This window comes from Gobius niger (genome assembly GCF_951799975.1).
Source record: "Gobius niger genome assembly, chromosome: 15".
NCBI classification, from domain to species: Eukaryota; Metazoa; Chordata; class Actinopteri; order Gobiiformes; family Gobiidae; genus Gobius; species Gobius niger.
Window position 1 is genome coordinate 16,945,151 of NC_136866.1, and position 22,003 is coordinate 16,967,153.

General features: G+C 44.4%; 1 protein-coding gene across 2 annotated transcripts; it reads left to right on the forward strand.

Moving 5' to 3' along the window:
- Positions 1-5,799: 5,799 nt before the first annotated feature.
- Positions 5,800-19,852, forward strand: ttbk2b (tau tubulin kinase 2b). 2 transcript variants are annotated; one of them, XM_079572678.1, is made up of 16 exons: positions 5,800-5,988; positions 7,429-7,564; positions 8,503-8,650; positions 9,586-9,659; positions 9,735-9,875; positions 10,463-10,567; positions 11,745-11,810; positions 11,876-11,968; positions 12,213-12,338; positions 12,812-12,966; positions 13,063-13,261; positions 14,007-14,221; positions 15,874-16,120; positions 16,498-16,668; positions 17,428-18,014; positions 18,976-19,852. In XM_079572678.1, exons 2-16 carry the CDS (start codon positions 7,496-7,498, stop codon positions 19,262-19,264), a joined length of 2,685 nt encoding a protein of 894 aa, XP_079428804.1. In that variant the 5' UTR covers positions 5,800-5,988; positions 7,429-7,495; the 3' UTR covers positions 19,265-19,852. The 2 variants fall into 2 exon arrangements, with proteins under 2 accessions (XP_079428804.1, XP_079428805.1); XM_079572679.1 differs by having other exon boundaries at positions 18,979-19,852.
- Positions 19,853-22,003: the final 2,151 nt, after the last annotated feature.

Sequence of the window (22,003 nt, forward strand, 5' to 3'; positions counted from 1 at the left end):
TTTGTAAAGCTCTAAACTGCAGGGTTAGAAGGCTTTACGTCAACAACAGACGCATATTGTGTAGTCTGCAGAGGGCCTTGTATTGCCTAATCAAATGAGCAGCATTTAAGACTTTCTAATTGCGACTCTAAGATTCACAAAACTATACCAAGGTCCAGTGCTCAGGGACCTTTGTTGCGCGTAAAGCTCCGGCAGCTTTTACCACGATCTGCAAAACTCTCGGCTCATTCTCGTCCAGTCAGACAAAGTTCAGCTCCACAGTAATAATCGTTGCAAACAGGAACAGGCTCGGTGTGAACAGGCGAAAAGGGTTGGCTCTCGCGGTGCGGAGCTGCCGTTTGGCCTGAACAAGAATTACAGGAAACGTCGGGGCTTGTGCAAGGGGCGCTTTCTTTTAGCCGCTCGCGTTCATGTTGCGAACTATAGCTGCAATAAGGAAGCGATGAGGAGCGTGAAGTTGCCGTCAGTGTGTGTGAGAGAGGGGTGCAGGGCCGTGTGTGTGTGTGACAGTGACAGCTCGTACCTCGGTTGGTCGGTCAGTGGTGGTGGTGGCGCGCGGGGCTCCGTGCATAGAACCAGGTGGAAAAGAAGAAGTCACCCCAACCGTGCCCAAAGTCGACCCCCGCCTGGCCGCTGCTGCTGCTCCCCATGTATGTCAGCGCGCTCTTGACAACTTTCTTTCCGACTTTCACAGCGCGACAATATGGTGGAAGAAGGAGACGTGGAGAGGAGCGTTTTTACGAGCGGACGGGATAAAAAAAAAAAAAACAGCAACGAAACACTCCAAAGTCCAAGTGCACGAATGCGTAGATTCGATTTTTGCACGCCGTGTTTGTAAAAAAAGAAAAAAAGAAAAAAAACATGCACTTCCAGGAAAAGCCACAACAACTTTCCTCCCGAATCAGCAGCGACTCCCAGACCGTCCGTCCGTGTGCGTCACTGCTACTGTCCAGCCGTTTACGCAAAAGCTCCAACACAAACACCGCGCGGCGGCGGCGATGCAATGCCCGTCAAAGTGCAGACGTTTACTTGCACGCCGATAATAGTGGCCTGATAAAAAAAATGCCCCACAAAATGTTCCACGAACTTGTGCATGCCCCCCCTCGAAGCGCACACACCGCCTCACCCCAAAACAGACCGACTCACGTCCTGTCCAATCCAGATCAGGGGCCACTCCTGTCACTGTATCCGTGTGCGCTTGGTTTCTCTCACGCGGAGCTCCCCGGAGGGCGGGGTTAGCTGGTTATGCAGAAGGAAAACAGCTGACCCAACACTGAAGGAAACAGAGGCAGAAGAATTCATTACGACTACCAAAGGAAATGATATGATATGATATGATATGATAATGATATGATATGATATGATATGATATAATATGATATGATATGATATGATATATGATATGATATAAAATAAAATAAAATAAAATAAAATAAAATAAAATAAAATAAAATAAAATAAAATAAAATAAAATAAAATAAAATAAAATAAAATAAAATATTAAATAATTCTTTAAAATAAAATAAAATAAAATTGTATTAAATACAATTTTAAAATAAAATAAAATAATTTTTTAAAAGAAAAGAAAAGAAAAGAGCAAATGGAAAACACAAGCATTTTGAAGCAAAATAATAATACTACTAATAATAATGTATGAATCATTCATGTGTAGTTTTAAAGGTGCAGTATACAACTTTTTATGCAAAAAAAGTAGATGTTTTTGCGTATTTGGCCATGTAGTGACCCAGCGGCGACATGAGTGGTTAACATAGCGCCTTTACTTTCCATCACAGTGGTCTCTACAACGCTCCAGGATCAATTTTTTTAATAGGTTTTCTGGTGAGAGGCTCCATCAGCAGAGAAAACTTTCCAAACAATTGATTGTGGAGTGTCCTGGAGACCACTGTGATCGGACTACAAGGCCCAAGACGCAGTAATATAACCTTTTTTTTCACATAAAAAGTTGCATAATGCACCTTTATGGTATATTTATTGTCCCATAGAGAAATGTGTCCCCTGCATCCCATCCTTCGATGACACTGGGACGAAAGGTGGATTCACTTATTGTACAACAATGTTTTTAGTGGTAGTGGAAACCGGAGTATTGTTGGAAACCTACACAGACAAGGGGGAGAACATGCAAACTCCATGGAGAGGATCCAACCAGGGGCCTTCTGGTCTGTGAAGCACGAGCACTAACAGCTGTGACGCCCCGAACACCTGTCATCAATCTCTTCAGTGTGCTGCCTTCAGGGAGGACACTGCAGAGTCCACAGGCCAAGTCCAGCTGACTGAAGAACAGAGTCATCCGCCAGGCTGTCAGGAAGCTGAACTCTCTCCCTTTTCTGTGTCTTACATAACAATGGCTTCCACTTGTATTGTGCTTAACAAGCCTGTATTACCAAGTTTGTCAAAGCGCTACACTGTGTTATATGGTTGAGATTGTGGCACGACTCAGGTATTCGTTTTATGTGTTTGGAGTGAGTGATTGGACAGAGGATGAAGCTGAGAGACTGTGAGGACCCACAGCTCAGTTTGAGCTTTGAATCTGACCGATGCAGACTGTGAGACTGTGTCCTCGACTGTCACTGTGCCCTTGGGCAAGACGCACTCATATTCCCTGGGCCCAGGTCTAAGCCGTTCTACGCTCAAAGTGTATTCTTTACGGTGAAGAGGGTTTGGTGGCATGCCCCGATGAAACTAAACGTTTGTTTCACTGTTTCATTCAAAAGTGTCATTCAAAATCTTTAACATTCACTCTCTCATTCATATACCAATGTACGCAGACACTGGAGGCAAGGTGAGGGAAGTGTCTTGCCCAAGGACACAACAACAGGAGCTTGTTGAACCCTCAACCTTCCGATCAGGAAGCGACCCGCTCTACCATCTGCGCCTGCCCCACTGCCCCTCTGTCCCCCGTCCCTCCTGTCCCCTGCCATCCTGTCCCTCCTGTCCCTGCAGCAGCCTCCACACATGCCTGCACGGTGCACACTGCACAGTGCTGAGGCTGCAGGAGTGAGCGGACCTATCAGCAGCAAGGATCACCCTGTGCCTGACGTCACAGCGGCACGGAGACTCCTCAGACATGGACCTGCACAGAGGAGCTCCGGCAGATCCGCGACAGTTGTTTTTCTTCAGTTTTCAGATAACAAGTCCTCAGAGGTACTTGTCCATGAGTAACTTTATTAAATAGCCTATACTTCCTTGTGTAGTTTTATCCTCAATGCCTTATACTACTTGACCTTTATTTTGAAAGTCTAGCACTCCCACATATCTGAGTAAAACAGTCCGATGACACCAACACAAAAACAGAAATCAGGCATTTATGCTCAGTTACTTAGTCCTTAGTAGTTACTGCCCACCACGAGTTTTGACATGTAGGCTATTTGAGCAAATATATCAAAGTAATGTTCCTTCAGTATATATATTTTTACTGTACTGACCTGCACAAACTGTGGCTCAGCAGTAACTTGGCACTTGTAGTTAACACTAAGGTTCGATCCCCGGAGGAAGCCTTTCTGTGGAGTTTGCATGTTCTCCCCGTGTCTGAGTTTCCTCCGTTTTCCCCTATCACTAAAAACATGTACAATAGGCCAGGATGAGTGATGTGTGTGCATGAGTGAATGGTGGTGGTCAGATGTGCGCAGTCACGATTCTGTCAATCTGGCCCGGGGGAAACTCCTGTATGCAAGTTTACCTCCACCGTGTGTGGAGAGAAAGAACTAACCCCTGACACTGTGAAGCAAAGCACTTTACAAATTAGCTTCCATTCCATCAAATCTTAACTTCAACTTTTATCATATGCAAAAGTAGTACATTCTTATTTTCTTACATCTGCACGGTAAAATGTTAATAACAGGTTAATGTTTCAAGAACATGAGAAACCTGCACGACCATGAGCCACTGTAGCCCATGTTAATGTGTGTGCTAGTTTTCATTATTTTCTCTTATTGTTTATTTAGGTCCAGAACCTGGAAGTTTTTTCCAACAAATAGTGATATACAAACAAGCTAAACCATTCAGAAAGTAAATTAATGAATACAAAGTGAGTGTTGTTTTACAGTAGGTCCATGTCTATTTACCTGTGCTCCCTAACACTGCCTCTGCTCTTGACTCCCTTCATAGCAGCCTTTCGGACATTATGGCTTGCCCAGAATTTTCTCCACCTGAATGAAACAAAATCTGCGGTTGTTCTTTTGGCTTCTGAGATGTCCCTCAAATTCAGACCAAGGTCATGGGCCCTGTCCGCGATGCAGTCAGGAACCTGGGAGTTGTCTTTGACTGTGAACTGAATTTCAAACAACAAATTGTTGTCACTGTGTTAATGTTTAACTGAGATGTTGACCATACATCAGGTATGGGGTGATCGTCTAGATTCAAGACTCATCTCTTCAAACTGGCTTTTAATATTTAGAACACACAGAATTATGTCTAGAATGTAATAATTTTGTGCTTTTATCTTTCTGTGAAGCACTTTGGTCTTCCTGGTGTCATCAATCAATCAATCAATCAATCAATCAATCAATCAATCAAACTTTATTTATAAAGCGCTTTTCATACCGAAAGGTATCACAAAGTGCTTTACAGATTACAACATTTAAAACAATACGCTTGGCACAACCTCCCATATATATACATTTTATATATTAGGATTAAATAAATAGATTAGTCAGTTAAAGGCTAAGCTTAAAAGGTGGGTCTTGAGCCTGCTCTTAAAAACATGAACGTTCTCTGCAGCCCTGAGCTCCTCCGGCAGGTCGTTCCAGAGGCGAGGGCCGTAATATGGGAAAGACGCCTCACCATGAGTCTTTTTGTTGACTTTAGGAATAACTAGGAGACCCCTGCCGGAGGAGCGAAGGGGCCGTGAAGGTTTGTAAGGTAAAAGCAGTTCAGAAAGATAAGAAGGACCAAGACCATTAAGACATTTAAAAAACATTAAAAGAACTTTAAAATCGATCCTGAAACACACGGGGAGCTAATGCAGCGATTCTAAAACCGGTGTAATGTGGTCCCGCCTCCTGGTCTTCGTCATAGTAAAGTACTATAGAAATAAACTTTGATTGATTGATTGATTGATTGATTGATTGATTGATTGATTGATTGATTGATTGATTGATTGATTGATTGATTGATTGATTGATTGATTGATTGATTGATTGATTGATTGATGTGTAAACCAAACATTTGGAACCATTTTTCCATTTTTTACAAGGACGATACTTTTGCCTGACATCTGTTCACCGGCAGCATGACTTCTGTTTAATAGGATTCTTTATTATTATTATTGTATTAGCTGTGAATTCTCTCATTCTGTGCGTATTCTATGTTGTTACATCTTCACACATTCCAAACCGTAGATGGCGCTGTCTACGGCTGTCATGATAATTACTATATCGACTTATCGTTCAATAAATGACAGATAAACGATTTATTTTTGGGCTCGATATTTATCGTGTGTACATTTATTAGCATTTCCCTCCATTTTTTCTTTGTAAAACTTTGATTTCTAGCTGAAGCAAATTAATTTATTATTACTTCATATTTATTGCATCTTGTGTGGTATTTTAGGATATATGCACTTTTAGAACAAATTTTACTGTCATTTTGAGCGTTGAGAGTCGACAGTATCCAGTATCGTTAGATTCAAAAAATATTGTTTATCGCGATACTTTCCTGCCTCAATATAACTAATTTCAAAGTTGTTATCGTGACAGGCCTAGCGCTGTCTTTGAAAAAAAAAAAAAAAAAAAGAGTGTCGTGGATGTGCTGCGGCTCCGGTCTGCTGCTGCAGTCCTCGGGAGAAGAGGAGCCCCCTCATCCATCCTTTCCATCCTTTAGCCATTAGCTTTAGCCGCGCGTAGCCATGCCCCTCCGCCACTGCCTTATCCCCTGAAATACACACGAGCCATCCACAAGAACACATCGGGACCATGGAGGCTGCCTGCTTTATTCACCCCAGCTGCAAACGGAACAGTTTGACCGGCCGAGGTAAGCGCAGACAAATGTTATCCAACTGTAAACACGCTAGCGCGGGTTAGCTAGGACAGAGAGGGACCTTCGCCGCTGCAGCGTTGGTTAAGTTAGCCCGATTAGCCTCCTCAAAGCTGATTATAAGCCTTCCCTAACCCGCCCCCGTGAACTGTCGCCTCACCGGGAGACCGTAGAGCAATGGCAACGGGAGGAAGAGCCAAACAATCCCTCCCCTCCTTCCTCCCGGTTATTGTGATCCAGAGGACGGTGTTTAGCGTCAGCGCGGAGCCTTGGAGACCAGCCGCGTAACTAGCCAACATTATGATGATTATTGTTACGGCTGGATCAGTGCATCTGGGACATTGTCAGGTAAAACAAGCTGGATTTCCCCGTGATAACACTTGGTGCACGGATGTACGAGAGCTTTAGATAAACTGGGGGTCTTTTCTAACTTCTAGCAGTTCGATTTCCTGATTTCTGGGATTGAAATGATGGGATGATAGTTTGGCTAATGGGGATTTTAGAATGTGAAACAACGTAAATTATCGTTCACATAAAAGCATCTGGACACTACAGTGTGCTAGTTGGATTTACCGGTGGTGAAGCGTCTGCTAATGCAATTTCCTCTACTTTTATATATGAACTGTATGCATATTATTATTATGTTTTAAATGAGATGAATCACGCTTGATTACGTTGCACTTTTATGTCATTAGTAAACATAGAATACTTCAGTTAGAAGCCTTTGCTCACATTTCATTAACAAGCTAATACATATTTCATAAATCTGTATGAAGTGCTCTGTCTTTCAGGAAACTGCAGATAAAGTGTGCTGGGTCAAAACCTTGCTAAGGTGTTTGCTCTAGCCTTTACAATCAAAATAAATACTGTGTAATTAACAGTGATTTGGCTTCTGTTGCTGTGATGTCACCTGCTTTACCTCGAAGTCAGTGGTTCTCAAACTGTGGTGCATGTACCATGGTGGTATTATTAGAGCTTCTTCGGACAGTTCTCTGGGTCATCAGGTTAGGTGATGTTTCTGTGGGCTTCCTCCTGATGGAACATGCCTGGTACACCTCCTAAAGCACTCTCAGCACCTCAGTCCCGAGGGAGACCAGGAGGCATCCAAAGCAGGTGCCCAAGCCACCTCAGCTGCTCCTCTCGACATGAAGGAGCAGTGGCTCTACTCCGGGCTCCTCCCGGGTGACTGAGCTCCTCACCCCATCTCTTGGAAGCTCAGATGTTTATGTGGGACTTGGTGTGAACTATTTGAGAACCACTGATATAAGGCAAATGTTTTGGGCTCTCTCCAGCGCTGCAATGTCTACATCATGGCTTTACACCTAATAAAATGACAGTTTAGCAGGACAGGGCAGGCATATATCTGTTATAACAAACATGCACGTGTCTCCTGCCTGCAGACTTGAGTAACTGTAACTGTCTTGTTTGTCTGTGCAGCCTCGGCCGCGTGTTGCTGATGGCGGTCGCTGATGCCTGCTGCAGCCTGTAGCCCGGAGCTCTCAGGATGAGTGGAGCTGCAGAGCACACGGACATCCTGTCAGTGTCAGATGTGGTCAGGGACCGATGGAAAGTCGTGAGTGTCTCTTACATGCATTTAGCAACATCGTTTTATATCAACACGTGTTCGCCTCATGTAAAAAATATTATTTCAACAGAAACTGCATTTGAAGTGGCACTAATGAGGGTGCACTTATGTGTTTTGTGTCCAAACCTGCTAACCCTGTAGCTTAGTAATGTGTGAACCGGGGGAGTTTTTCACACAAGTCGTTCTGCCCTCTATAGAAACAATGTTTTTTGACTAATTAATTGGCCAATCAAAGGATCACTTAGACTGAGATGGAATATTCAGTTTGATTGACAATAAAGTGTAAAGGATTTGAAAACCTTTACTCACACACTTCCCCGTTTTACAAAGATTTGATCACACGCGAGACCCCTAAAGAGTCGGTTATTTTATTCTAGTTGGTTTTCTGAAGAAAACCTGTGTCTCCTGTGAGTGTCAGACCCGATGGTAGTTCATTGAATGAACCCTTTTAAATTTGATTCCAACTTTAAATCAACATTACTCAGAAATGGTAGCATTGCTTTACACTTTTACAGAGCTTTGTAAAAAAAAAAAATTCTTGCTGGAATGGATCAAATCTGTTGAAATTGTAAATGCATGCATCTCTTTCCTGTATGGTATTTAAAAAATGGTGCTTTGGTTTTAAAATGTGTTAAAATTGCATTAAAAACACCAAAATGATATTGAAAGCATTTATGACACCGAAAATGGCATTTTAAAACATAATAACAGAAAAAAACATTCAAAAAAACATAAAAATGTGTTACAAAAGCTTTTGATGACCCACTGCGAAACTCTAATGAAGTATCACTGGCATATTGATGTTTTGGGCAGTTTATTTGGTCTTGTGGGGTAGAAGTTTAGGCAGCCCTTTCATGAAATAAAAAACAAAGATGTAACATGTGAAGGACGGCAGCCCTGAGCGAGTTGTACCCGTGTGTGTGCAGATGAGGAAGATCGGCGGAGGGGGGTTTGGGGAGATCTACGAGGTGCTGGACCAGCTGAGCCAGGCCACAGTGGCTCTGAAGGTGGAGTCGGCGCAGCAGCCCAAACAGGTGCTGAAGATGGAGGTGGCTGTGCTCAAGAAGCTCCAGGGTGAGTCTCCACAAGCTCCTACTGCTCTCAGCAGTGCTCCCAGCACGAGAAACAAACTCTTAAAGAGGGGGTATTATGCTTTTTCAATCACATAGCACCAGTCTATAGCACACTACAATGATGATGAAACCTTCTGTTGGTCTGTAAATGCAGTAAATTAAAATAACTGCCTTGTATAAAATTGCTGTGGCATCAGTGGGGAGGGGGTTCTGCTGAGGAGCAGTGGTTGGTTACTCGGCTGGTGACGAAAGCTTGGAGGCGTCTCCAGGAGGTGGGGGCGTTCCTAGGAGGACTCAGGCAAACCTATCCCTAAAATGGCTGCCATCAGAGTTTTTACAGATTACTCAAAAATACGTGAATGTGCCAAGGCAACACGTCAGGCATGTTTTTAATGAGGGAATGACATAATATCATGATGTAAAGCTTGAAAAAGTCAATTTTGCATAATACCCCCCCTTTACACCACATTTAAATGGACCACATCAGCTCACCATTATTATTTTTAGCCTTATCAAATCTGCGTCTCATAAAGCCATGCACTGGCCATGAGTTTATTGTATTTTCAAACAGAAGTCACTTTTAACTTTCAAAGCCCTTGGTGCTTCATACAAATATATGACGAGTTTAGTTGTAGTAGTTTTACTACTAAATCCTCACGCAAAGCCTTAGATATGATAGATTTTTCTATTCTAACTGTGCTGATTATGATCTTTAACCATATAATACAAACTTGAGTAAATGTGATGTTTGAAATAAATGTTATTTGCACTTGCACAGTGCTGGCAGGTCTCCAAACTTAGCTTTGAGTTATATGGCTGTAGAGTTGATGCTACAGAAGGATTACGTCCAGCCTCTCGGCCACGCTTTAGGATTTACTGTTAGCTTGTCTTTCAATGTTTCATCTACTTCATCATGAAATTATTTTCTGCCTGCAGGTAAAGACCACGTGTGCCGCTTTGTGGGCTGTGGCCGAAATGACCGCTTCAACTACGTAGTGATGGAGCTCCAGGTTGGCACTTTACCCTGCTGTGTTTCAGTGACCACCTTGTCCTATGCCTGAAGTCTTTTGTTTTGAAATTCGAAGGGGAGGAACCTGGCAGACCTGCGCAGGACCATGACCCGGGGAACCTTCTCTGTGTCCACCACGCTGAGGCTGGGCAAACAGATTCTAGAAGCCATCGAGAGCATCCACTCTGTGGGCTTCCTGCACCGGGACATTAAGCCTGTAAGTACACTGCAGAATTAGAGTCCAGTCTGACCGGTCCAAGCCCGTTCACTTTTTTACATGTGGAGTGTGACTGACAGCTCACGACCTTGAGCTCTAATTCACAACAACGTAGCTCCATTTCAGAACAAGCTCCATGGTAACCACTGACAGTAGCACAAATAGTTTAAATGAAAGAAAACACTGTATTACTCAAATACGACAATATACCTTTATTAATGTGTTGGTTTATAACGTTTCCAATAAATGTTCTAATTAAAGTTGTGTATTTTATCTTGGCAAAAAGCTGCAAACACAAACAGGACAAGGAAGTACTTTACCTTTATTTAGATGGCAAAGCCATTTAGCCAACATGTTTTGACCCCCAGGTCTTTATTATATGTTTATTGCCTATAAACATAATAAAGATGGCGTTAATACTGTGATTAGTAACTTTACTCTATTTATGTGGGCAACCTTTTAAAATGACAACAAATGCATATTTCTCATTTGGGGAAAAAACATGTTTGCTGGTTCTCCAATGCGTTATGTGGTGAAAGTAGAGCAGGATTATTGCTGCTCACTCTTCTGTGCTTTTGTTATTGCAGTCTAACTTTGCCATGGGGAGGCTGGCCAGTACGTGCCGATGCTGCTACATGCTGGACTTCGGTTTGGCGCGGCAGTTCACCAACTCAAGCCAGGAGGTTCGGCCGGTAAGAGCAGCCGACGCCTGACTCAGCGCAAATCTGCAGCCCTGTACTCAGAGTGCGCCTAGTCATGTCCCTGATCTTGGATCACCAATAGGCAGGAATATAAATCTGCTCCAGCTGCACTGTAATCATATAAGTGTGTACAGCTTTAAATCTCACAGTACCTACATTTGAGCATCAAATCCAGACATATACCTCAATCTCAACTGCAATTGTAATACTTAATTAGAGCTCAAGATGAGATGTGATTTATGTTGTAAAATAAAAAACCTGCAGGTTGGAATGGCTGAGAAGGCGTCCACGCAATTAACACAACAAGCATTTGAGAGAAGACTGACATATGAACTGCTAAACTAATACAAGAATCCCATGCAACTCAGAACATGTCTGTAGATCTCTAAACTTAGAGATTTAGAGGTTAGCAGCTTTTACACTTTCGCTCATGGAGACAGTTTTCAGAGTACGGTGTATTCTGTAAATAACCACAGTCTGCAGTTTGCTCATTGCAAAAATTCAAACTGTCATTTTGATTCAGTTGGGATTAATTGTGCCGCCATAACCGCGTATGAATAGAATTCTTAATTTGAATGGGTGCAATTTGGAAGTGTCAAAGGCTGCTTAGTTTAGGTAATAAGATTTCTACTTACAGACAACACATATCTCAGAGAAAATATCTCCGAGAATGGTACGGAAAGGCCCTCTCCCCTGAGTCTCGTAGCATTCCCAGTATCTGATCTGTTCTCCGCCCTGAGATGTTGCACCATCCAGCGCTGCGCTTCCCTCCCTCTCCACCCGTGAGCGGATGGCGGAGGCAGACAGTTGTGCTGTGCACTTTGAACTTTGCTGAACTTCGCGCACTTATTTTACGCCTAATGCTGAGCCACTACAAATCCTTGTATTCATTTAGCAGTTCATGTTTCAGTCCTCTCTCGAATGCTAATACTCCTTGTTTATTTATTTGGTCGGGGCAGTGCATCTTAAAGAAGGAAACACTTTCCTGCTGTGAGACGAGAGTGCTAAACGCTGCGCCCCTGACCTGATCATGAACGTTTCTAAAATGTGCTCTGTGACCTGTATATTCAGACATTATTATTGTGATTATTGATGGGCTGCTGTGAGGTACAGGCCAAACTATAAAAGCTTGTTGTAGTGGAGCTAATGTTGAGTCTCTCTCGTCCAGCCTCGTCCTGTGGCGGGCTTCAGAGGAACGGTCCGCTACGCCTCCATCAACGCTCACAAAAACAAAGTAAGTCCAAAGTTCAGTCAGATTATACCTTTGAAGAACTCGCTAACAGCTGTGTGCTCTGTCAGGAAATGGGGCGCCATGACGACCTGTGGTCTCTGTTCTACATGCTGGTGGAGTTCATGGTGGGACAGCTGCCCTGGAGGAAAATCAAAGACAAGGTACAAGCTCTGAGTGTCTCCGCTCTATGTTCCACTACCCGCTGGTCACTTCTGCCACTTTATAGTTTTATAATGTTTTTCTCCACTGTTTCATTTTCCTCGAGCTGGTCAACATTGGAATAAAGCTTTGATTGAGCTGATTTTCTCAATGTTTAATTTGCACTACTGAGAACTCAAACTGATATTTAAAATACATAGTTTGTAGACTACAGATCATTCATTACTTCATTGTCTTTGTTGACAGGAACAAGTAGGAAACCTAAAGGAAACGTATGACCACCGGCTGATGCTCAAACACCTGCCTTCTGAGTTCAGCACCTTCCTGGAGCACATCTCCGTCCTGGACTACTTCACCAAGCCGGACTATCAGGTCCGACTACACTTGTTGGCCGATTGTGGCCTGATTCTGTCCCAGTCTTATTGAGAACACGGTCCGGGACATAGAGAGGCTAATAATGCCATCCATCCATTTTCTTTGGCTTCATCTGGGGCCATGTTCTCTCCTAGTTATGGTAAATACCACTTGACGAGTGGATAACTGCACATGAACGCCACTTCACTGGGAAACTGGAAAATGATTTTGATGCCCGAGATGAGATAACCTTTGACCTTTTGACATGACAGAGCCGCAATAATACATTTTTTAAGCTGATTGCTATGAAGCCTACATTATGCATTTAGCTATTTAGCTTCTCAATTTTAATGTTGTCTCTTTTTCCAAAAAAAACGAACAAACTTTATATTTTTTACCGATCAAAGCAGACACAAAGTAGCCGTAGGTGTTTGTTATGTGTGTGAAACGTACTAACCCCGTGTTGCCGTGCGTGTGCTCTGTTCTTACAGCTCCTAACCTCGGTGTTCGACAAGGCCATGAAGAGCCAGAGTGTGCTGGAGAACGACCCCTATGACTGGGAGAAGTGTGAGGCTGAAGACGTGCTCAACATCACCGCAGCCACCAACACGCAGCAGCTCACTAGGCTGACTCCGGCATATTTAGGGTAAGGAAGAAAAAAGTCAACCCTGATACACGGAAAGGGCAGCTTTGGCAGCCCGGTGTGGCCTGACCTGAGTGTTTGACCTCTGTCCTGTTTCAGAATGGCCAACGCGTCCGTGCTGCCCGGGGAGCTGCAGCGGGAGAACACCGAGGACGTGCTGCAGGGAGAGAGGCTGAGCGATGCAGATAACTGTCTGCCCATCCCCACTCCCACCACAGCGCCCCCCGCAGCAGACACGTGGGATCACACTGACCGCAACCACAAGCTCACAGCGCAGCAGCAGCCCATAATCAGGAAGGTGAGAGTCCTGGGCTCGCTCTCCTGCAGAACAGCACTGCAACTGAAATCATGCAATATAATCCTTTCATAGTAGAGTAAAAAACATTTGCATAGCTTCACTATAGCCACACGAGCTGCACGGTATTGTTTTCTTTTTCCTGTTCATGGAAACAGCTGCGCTGGGGGAATAACCAGGAAGTGAAACTACTGTACATTTAGTTTCAGCTGCTTTAGATTAACGTTGCATTGTCCTACCATCAAAGTGCAAGATAGTGATAAAGATGTGTTTTATTACCAAATACCTGCAGAAAGCTGCTCGATAAGAGTTCTGGGTAAATCATAACCTCTGTTTATGCCATGTGGCTATAACTAGGTTTAATTGAACACAGAAGTTTAGAGATGACATATTGGCTATCAAAAAAAATATATCATGACAGGCCTATCAGTCATTATTCACTGTATAATTTTTATGTCACATATCAGTTTGTGACATAAATATGAGATGGATTTTCTTTTAACTAACAGCATTTTGCAGCATGTTGATCCAAAGAACACTTTTATGGAGTCAGAAGCAGGATGGGAACAAGTAGAAACAGTACCACGATATACCGGCACTGTTTGCGTGATCTATGGGCTGAGCACGCCTGCACTGGACCCAGTGGAACCTAGAATGATCATTTTTGCCTCTTGTCTGTGTTTTATGACCAGAGAATGTTCAGGATGTGGTTGTTTGTACGCTGTAACTCTTGTGTGCTCCGGTGCAGGTGGTGAGCGAGGACGAGCACAGTCAGAATCAGGGGAACCAGTCTCCCAACACGGGCTCCATCCAGAGCTCCCCGCGGCGGGTCCGCTCTGAGACCATGTTCCTGGATAGAGCGGCGCCCCTGCTCAGGAGGATCAGGCACAGTCAGAGTCTGGCCTTCGAGAAGAGACTGGCCCCGGAGCCCAAACCCACCATTGAGCGCTTCCTGGAGGCCTAGTCAGTATCTCCACTCTCTAAACACGCTAAATCTCTCATTTACACGGGCAATGTGCAGGTCTGTAGAATAGCTCAATCACTGCTTTGCTTAAGAAATAAATAAGTAACGTGTTTACCTTAATAAATCCTTTTTGTAGTCCCTCTGGGGGTAATACAAGTGTTAAGGGGATGATCTCACCCTGGTGTCTCTGGCCAGAAAACCACAATTGCAACTCTGCTGCCTCCGGGTCGGAGCAACCAATAACCACTAATGGAATCACGAAGAAGAAGCTAACTGCGGGCTAGCACCACTTGAACAGTGTTTACAGCCAAGTTTGAGTGAAATAAATGATCTTTGTTGTGTCATTGGATGTACAATATCCCTCTCTCCCTGTGTCTTTTCTGTCAGTGTAGTATTTACTCTCACGGACAATTAATGAGTAAAAAACCGTAGCATGCTAGGACACCTGCAGTGGCGCTTATGGCCTCTCGGGTGCACAAGTTATATATACTTAGTTATAGTGGGGAAAAAAGCAATTCAAATCCACTAGAAAGTCCATGGGGAAATGACCAAATACTTTTTCCACACTGTAAATGGTCTCAACTTATATAGCACTTTCTACCTTCATCAGGCCCAAAGCACTTTACAGTAAGTCACCCATTCACACTCTCATGCATACACCAATGTGCGCAGACACGGGATTCAATTAGGGTGAAGTTTCTTGCCCAAGGACACAACGACAGTGTGCATTTGTGGGAGCTGGGATTCGAACCCACGATCTTCCTATTATGAGACGACGCCACCGTCGCCAAAGTTGTGCTTTAAAGCCACACTGCACAACATTTTGTGCAATGAATAGTTTAGTTAGTTAGTTTAGAATCGTCCTCTCTGCGGAGATTACCTCTAAAAACATGTCATGTTATCTGGGAGCAGGACCCGTCTCAGTGATATTGGGCACAATCATTTTATAATCACTACTCTATAATCATTACTTTATTTACTTTCGTTACTTCTACACAAAGTAGAAGTAGAGTTAATTAACGTGTTACTAGTGGACATAGTAATCAAAGTGTTGTAAACAGATCTGCTTGTAAGAAATGAGCCTTGGCCACAAACAACAAACAACTGACTGTTTTTAGCTCCACACAAACTACACACAATAATATCTGAACAATACAGAAGTGCAGGCCAAATGACTGCTTTTTTTTCCACCAGAGGTGAAGCTACATATGTAGAAAATCTTGTAAACCGCTACAGTCACAATGCTTCTGTGACGAAAGCCCCGGTCTCTTTTAGAGCTCTTCAAACTTCCCTCTTTCACTTCCAACTTGATATGCCCATTCAACAGTATAACCTGGTAATCCACATGGTTTAGATAGAGGCAGGGGAGGCTCCCGTCTTATTATGAATAATGTCATTCATTCTCTACTTACTATTGTAGCCACAGCTGCCCTGGTGTAGACTGGAAGCAATCTGTGCCATCAGCTCTTCACCACCACCATAGTCACCCATTATGGCCTATTGTACATGTTTTTAGTGGTAGGGGACACCAGAGAGCCACCTGGGACCTTCTAGCTGTGAAGCACAAGTGCTAACCACTGCGCCATCCGAGGAATGTTGTGCAGTGTCAGAACATTACTTAAGTCCTGAAGTAAACGTGGTTCTGTTTCAGCCTGGGGAAGCAGCGGCCCGTCCTGTTCCATGTGGGAGAGAAGTCCATCCCAGAGAGGGCTCCTCAGAGCGGGGTAGAAGAGCACTCGGGCACAGCCACCCCAGACCCAGAGGAGGGGGGAGCGGCCAGCAGTGGCTTTGTGGCTCTCAACCTCAGCCCCGTGCCACAAGAGGGCGACAGTCAGGAGTGGGTAGTGTTGGAGCTGGAGCAGGGATCTGCAGCCAAACCATCGGGAAACAGTGTGAAGGTACGTCACCACGAACACCATTCTGGAGTCAGCCTTCGTCCTGTGAAAAGTTTATTCTGATTAATATTTAATCAGAATAAAAGTTTCTGACATATTGTAAAATATGTCCAACTGCTCACAACCAATTATAGTAGATTTCATGATTTTACTCCTTACCCAGATTGCAATCAATTTATATTAAATAAACTCGAACGGGGACAGTATTTTATTAATTCATCAACTCTTTATTATTTAAAATGCTGGAGTGTGTCCCCTGAGCCCCCTAGATTATTGTGTCTGGTTCTAATGTGAGGTAATAGGAATTGCAAATGGAATAAAAATAATATTTGTCAAAAAATATAATCCAAAACCACACTTGTCTCTGTTGGCTCCTGCAGGAGGATAAGGCAGCAGAGACGGGAGCTGCAGACGGACAGGCCTTAGCCGCCCCCTGCAGCCCCCTCCTGTCCCCCATGGCTGTCCCCGGCACCTGGCTGCTGGGCCACCGCCGGCTGCCCGGCCTGTTGGGCCAGCTCCCTGCAGTGGTCATGGGCCGGAGCCAAGAGCAGGTACAGGACTCCATCACTGTGGGAATCAGATAGATAGACTTTGTAATAGGAAATTGTAATATTGTATCAGCTGAGGCAATATCCTTAATGCTACAAATCGGACAGAGATTTAAACATGTTTTCTTATAAAGTTTTGCACTTTTGTTAAAGCTGGGGTACCAGATTGTTTTCTGTACAAACTGTGATTTTTGTTATGTTTTTGCCCGAGCTGTTTTATGCTCTCACAATCCCTCCTGCATACCCAAATTGTTAAAGAAAAGTAATTGTATGTTTGTTTCACGCCTGTGTTCAGCTTTGAGTCGTGTCAAAGTGAAGCAGGACCATAAAGTGCACTCATTCTACTTTTATCTTCCATCGCTTAGTAAACATGTGGGTGAAGACAATGCAACATGGTCTGTGGTGACAAAAGTAAAAGTCAGGTACCCCAGCTTTAAAAACAGGTCCCGTGACTTTGCATTCTTACGGTTCCCTTTACTACTAAAAGCATGTACAATAGGTTTCCCTCTGGGGGAGGTCAAACAAAAAAGAATATGTTTTTGTTAAATGTAAAACAGATATTATATTGATTCGAATTATCCAAGATGAACTGTGATTGATATAGTTTCTGTAATCTGTAAACTGCTGACTTTTTTTGTGTTTTTCCAAAGAAATAAAAGACCTTATGTTGGTGTTCCAGTGTAGGAGCACATTCTCTTTCAAAGCGTACTGTGCATGTCCCTGCGGCGCGGCTGTCGTCCTAATCCTGTATCTGTGTCTCAGTCGTCCAGCGGAGTGTCCCAGTCCCCGGTGCAGGACCGCAGCGATGCCATCCCCCTGGAGGCTCCTCTGGCCCAGCCTGAAGAAGAGCGGGGCAGGAGGCCGGACCTGACCCCCGCTCACCTGACCACAGAGCGGGACCCGGAGAGCGACTCTGGCCTCCCTGACCGCTCCTCTGAACCCCAGCTGCATCCTCTGGCTGTGGAGAGCACCGTGTCCTCGTCCCCTCCTCCGGCTCTGCTCAGGAGGAGAGACTCGCTCACCTCGCCCAGACTGAGCCGTATCCCTGTGCGAGACCCCAGCACGCCGCTGGACTCCCCCACGAAGGAGCTGCACAAGCGCTGGAGCAGCCCCCTCCACGGCTCGCCCACGCACTCCCCCTCACCCTCTCTGTCCTGTGACAACCTGCCCTCCGCCCTGCCCCGGGACAGGGAGGAGCCGCTGTCCCTCAGCTCCAGCTCCGGCAGCCGCAGTAAGATCCCACGGCCCGTCAGCGCCACCTTCGGGTCAGAGCAGCTCAACACCAAGTTCATGCCCAGACCTCCTCCAGGCAGGCCCCCAGTGAGGCCCGGGGCCGACAACAACTTCAGGTACAGCATGTGAGCAGTGGTTCCCAATCCTTTGTGAGTCATTTCTACTCCATGTGCCCCCACCTCCAGATTACTAATGATTAGTCGAGTGATGTGTTCAAAATAAAGCAAAATACCTGCTCTAATAGTCTAAATTTCGAACATTCAAACTTTTACTGAAAATAACTTTTATTGAACACAAATATTGAAATAGTGCTCAAGTACCCCCAGGAGTCTTGGTACACTCAGGCATGCAAACAAGGTAACAGTTCACGGGACGTGGCAGTTTTCAGACATTTTTTAACAGAACACATGAAGATTTTATGATTAATGCCACTTATTATAGTGCAATTATGATTGATTGATTTGGGGTTTTACAATCAGAATCACTAAACTTAGGCTTTCATTTTGTTTTCGAACCTTAGCTCTACAAATGACTTATGCTTCAGTTCCATCTTGGACAAGAAAGGATTTCTACATAATGTGAAATTCCAAATCAGTATCAGTTGAACAGAAGATATAGGGCTTAGCTTGGTGCGACCAGAATGATCTCCCTCTGTATCTGTTTATATCAGTCTGGGACCCACGCCCTCGTTGGCGGCATCAGAAAAAGTCTGTGCATCAGATTTGTCTATTTGGAATGGGAAAAATTGGGGGTAAATCATTTAAATCATTTTTGAGCTGAAACAACCAAGTCACTTCCTTTAATCCTGTCCCTGGACCAACAGCATCAAAACTTGGATCAAAAGATAGATTTTTTTCGGTTCCTGCTTTGGATACTTTCATTTTTTTCGATACCGGTAGAAGCTAAACTGTTTATCTGAAACCAGACTGGTTTAACCGTAGCCCTATGCCAGCTCTGTGTGCGTCACATTCCCAGGTCATTTGTCATTTCACTCCTGTATCAGTCTTTTTCCTGCTCTCACCTTCCATGACTGTGCTGTAGAGTAACTGAAAGGAATGACGCGTGCTTCTGTTGCAGAAGGCGTCGCCTCCGGATCCGCGCCTCGAGCACCAGTGACGCTGACTTCCTGTCCAGTCTGACGGCTCTGGTTCATGACCGAGGCGCTCTGCTGCTCAGCCCGCCTCCACGCCCTCGCAGCTCCTCCTCCTGCCTGCAGCGCTCTCTCAGCTCCTCCCCTCCTCCACCGGCCACGGGGCGCTCCTACACGGGCTCCCCGCCGCCGCACCCCCAGGACAGAGGCTCCGCGGCGGGCACACAGTGGGGCAGGAGTCCCGCTGTGGAGGTGAAGGCCAAAGCCGGGCGATGATGGAGCAGAGTACGGCATGTGTACGGGAATGTACTGTATGTAATGTAAATGGATCATAAAATGTATTTATTTATTTATTTGTCTCTGAACAATCCCAGCTCCAGCTGTATTAATGTGCTGCATTCATGTGCTGTCCGGACATCACAGCGTGGAACAATCATCACTTACTGTTGTGTCCATAGCGTGTCCCAGCACACACTGAGCCTTAGCGACTGATACAGAACAAAGGAAACCGATGACTGTGGCCGGGTTCACACCCCGCGTGTTCGCCCCGTCCCACACACTGCTGTAAACGAGGCGCTGCGGTCAGGGCTGGACCATCATATTGATCCATCTCAATTAATTCAATTTTAGTTTTCATGATACAAATGTGGCTGATTCATGAACTCAGATATATCTTTTATACAAACCTCAGCTCAAACCGCGGTTGGCGCTCGTGCTTCACAGCTAGAAGGTCCCAGGTTCGATTCCTGGACGGGGACTTTCTGTGGAGTTTAAACATTCTCCCCGTGTCTGTCCCCTACCACTACAAACATGTACAATAGGTCAGGATGAGTGAGGGAGTGACCCCCAGATTCCACATACTCCGTGTTCCAGATTCGAGGAGCGGAGCTGAGCGAGCAGGCGGGAGATGTGGAATCCTGGGGTGAGTGGTTGGTGGGACTGACGGGCCGATGGCACAGACTGGCAGCCTCTACAACAGTAGCTGACCACCACTGAGTATGGAGTGACTGAATAATGACTTCAGTGTAGCACTTTGAGAAACTTGGTACAATATCAAATTCTTTCCTGCAGTTTCACACACAAAAATCTTCCATCGTCTCACCCCCAAACTCCAAAACTAGGAGCTGTAAACCTAAACCATGATTTCGATTGTTTGCCCAGCCCTGACTCCTGTAGTTACTGAGGAGGGATCATCAGCTTCCTCTCTGCTCCGAGAGGCTCCGTGGACATCGAGTCTGTTTCTGCTCCGTCAGAGTCTCCATGGCTCACAGGAAAGAGCGACAACATCATCCGGACAAAGTAAATCCCCTCATCTCGCACTGACCAGAACAGGAACTTTGACTACGTTCTTACCATAGAACTATATTACGTTACAACACATGTGGATTTGTTTTGTGAAGTGCTATCTTTACCCTGGCAGCTCCTGACGTGTCCATGACGTCACATGAATGCAGCTTTTGAACTGGATGGAACAAAAAAAAAAAAAACTTGATGTTGCCAATGTGACCTCCCATTTCACTAGAACACTCCACTTAGGCCTAAAGCAAGACCAAAAACATGTGAAGGAACACTCAATGTAGATTTGTATAGACAATGATTTAGAACAACAACACTATTAGAAACTTTGAGATCACAGCAATAGCACTCAGTACAGTAGAGAACCATCCGGTGTCCACGTGTTGCCGACAATAAAATAAAGACATCACTAAAGGCTAAGATTAAGTTCACAGTGCTTCGTCAAACTCTTGACACTAAACGTTCCGGAAACTCCATCTGTTTTAAGTGGGTGAGGATTAGGGCTGTACGATTATTCCAAACTGAATGGAAACGGCAGTTATTTACAGTAATACAAAGTGGGTTTCCTGTACATGCCATGTCTAAAAGCTGCTAGACTTCTGAAACATGTCGTGTGTCCGAGTCTGACGGTTGTTTTCTTTGAAATGTGTGTATATTCCTGAACACAAATCTTTATCTTAAAGCGTAAAAACACAAGCATAAAAGCAATAGAGCCCTTACCTTGTGCTGCAGCGGCATGATGGAGGACTGTGGAGTTCACAAATGAAGAAGTCATCTCCTGCAGCTTCAGCTGATCTTTCTGAGTTCACATTGTCAGTGATGGTGGGCGGGTTTTACATCAGGGCTTATACAGGCTTTAATGTTTTTTTAATGCTCAAATACTACACTTTAATGCCACAAACGCAGAAAAAAATCATTTCTTAAAGGAACAGGCCAACGTTTTTCCATTCTGAGATATGTTCTTACCTGAGCTTAGACGAGTTGATACGTACCTGTCTGGTCTTTGTGCGTCCCCGTGGAAAAGCGTGGTAGCTTCCAACTTCACCCCCGTTTGGAGCTTTAGGAATATGCTGGCAGAGGCCAAATGCTAACAACAGCTTTGGTTGTTTTGCGTGACTGAGTGCACGCACAACGACCAGACAGGTACGCATCAACTCGTCTAAGCTCAGGTAAGAACATATCTCAGTATGTAAAAATGGTGGCCTGTTCCTTTAAGATGTGCAAATATTTCACCAGGCAGTAGAAAAAAAAACTTTTGAGCAACTGTATATTTTTTAGAGCATCATTTTCTGTAAAAAATTCGAAATTTTGAATCCAATTCAATGCTTTTACATCTCTTTTAAAGTCTTGATTTCGACACAATCCTTTGAATGACTTTTAATGCCCTGTGGAAACTCTGACTACTTAAAGTCTGGGACGATACACTTTTATCATGATCGATTAACAAAATGCCATTTGACAGTTATTGAAGTGTTAAGATTGAAAAGTGCACAAAATGTAACAAAGTGCTGTGTAACTGACTGGAAAACAAAAGAGTGATTATAAAAAATGCCAAACACAAGTATTGCGATACCGAGCCCGACTACTTTCATAATATCAGTCTGGTCTAAAACGGGACTCGGATGTGGACTAAACTAGGATTAGATCGTTAGAACAAGGACTCTTTAAACTCTGTTAGAAGTCGGTAACACGTGCACATGCTTTATTTAGCGCTCTGAC

Excerpts from the sequence above, each read along its gene's own strand:
- ttbk2b (XM_079572678.1), top strand. The coding sequence starts at position 7,496 with ATGAGTGGAGCTGCAGAGCACACGGACATCCTGTCAGTGTCAGATGTG. Across the intron at positions 9,660-9,734 it reads ACGTAGTGATGGAGCTCCAG|GGGAGGAACCTGGCAGACCT; the intron begins GTTGGCACTTTA and ends TGAAATTCGAAG. Across the intron at positions 10,568-11,744 it reads CAAGCCAGGAGGTTCGGCCG|CCTCGTCCTGTGGCGGGCTT; the intron begins GTAAGAGCAGCC and ends TCTCTCGTCCAG.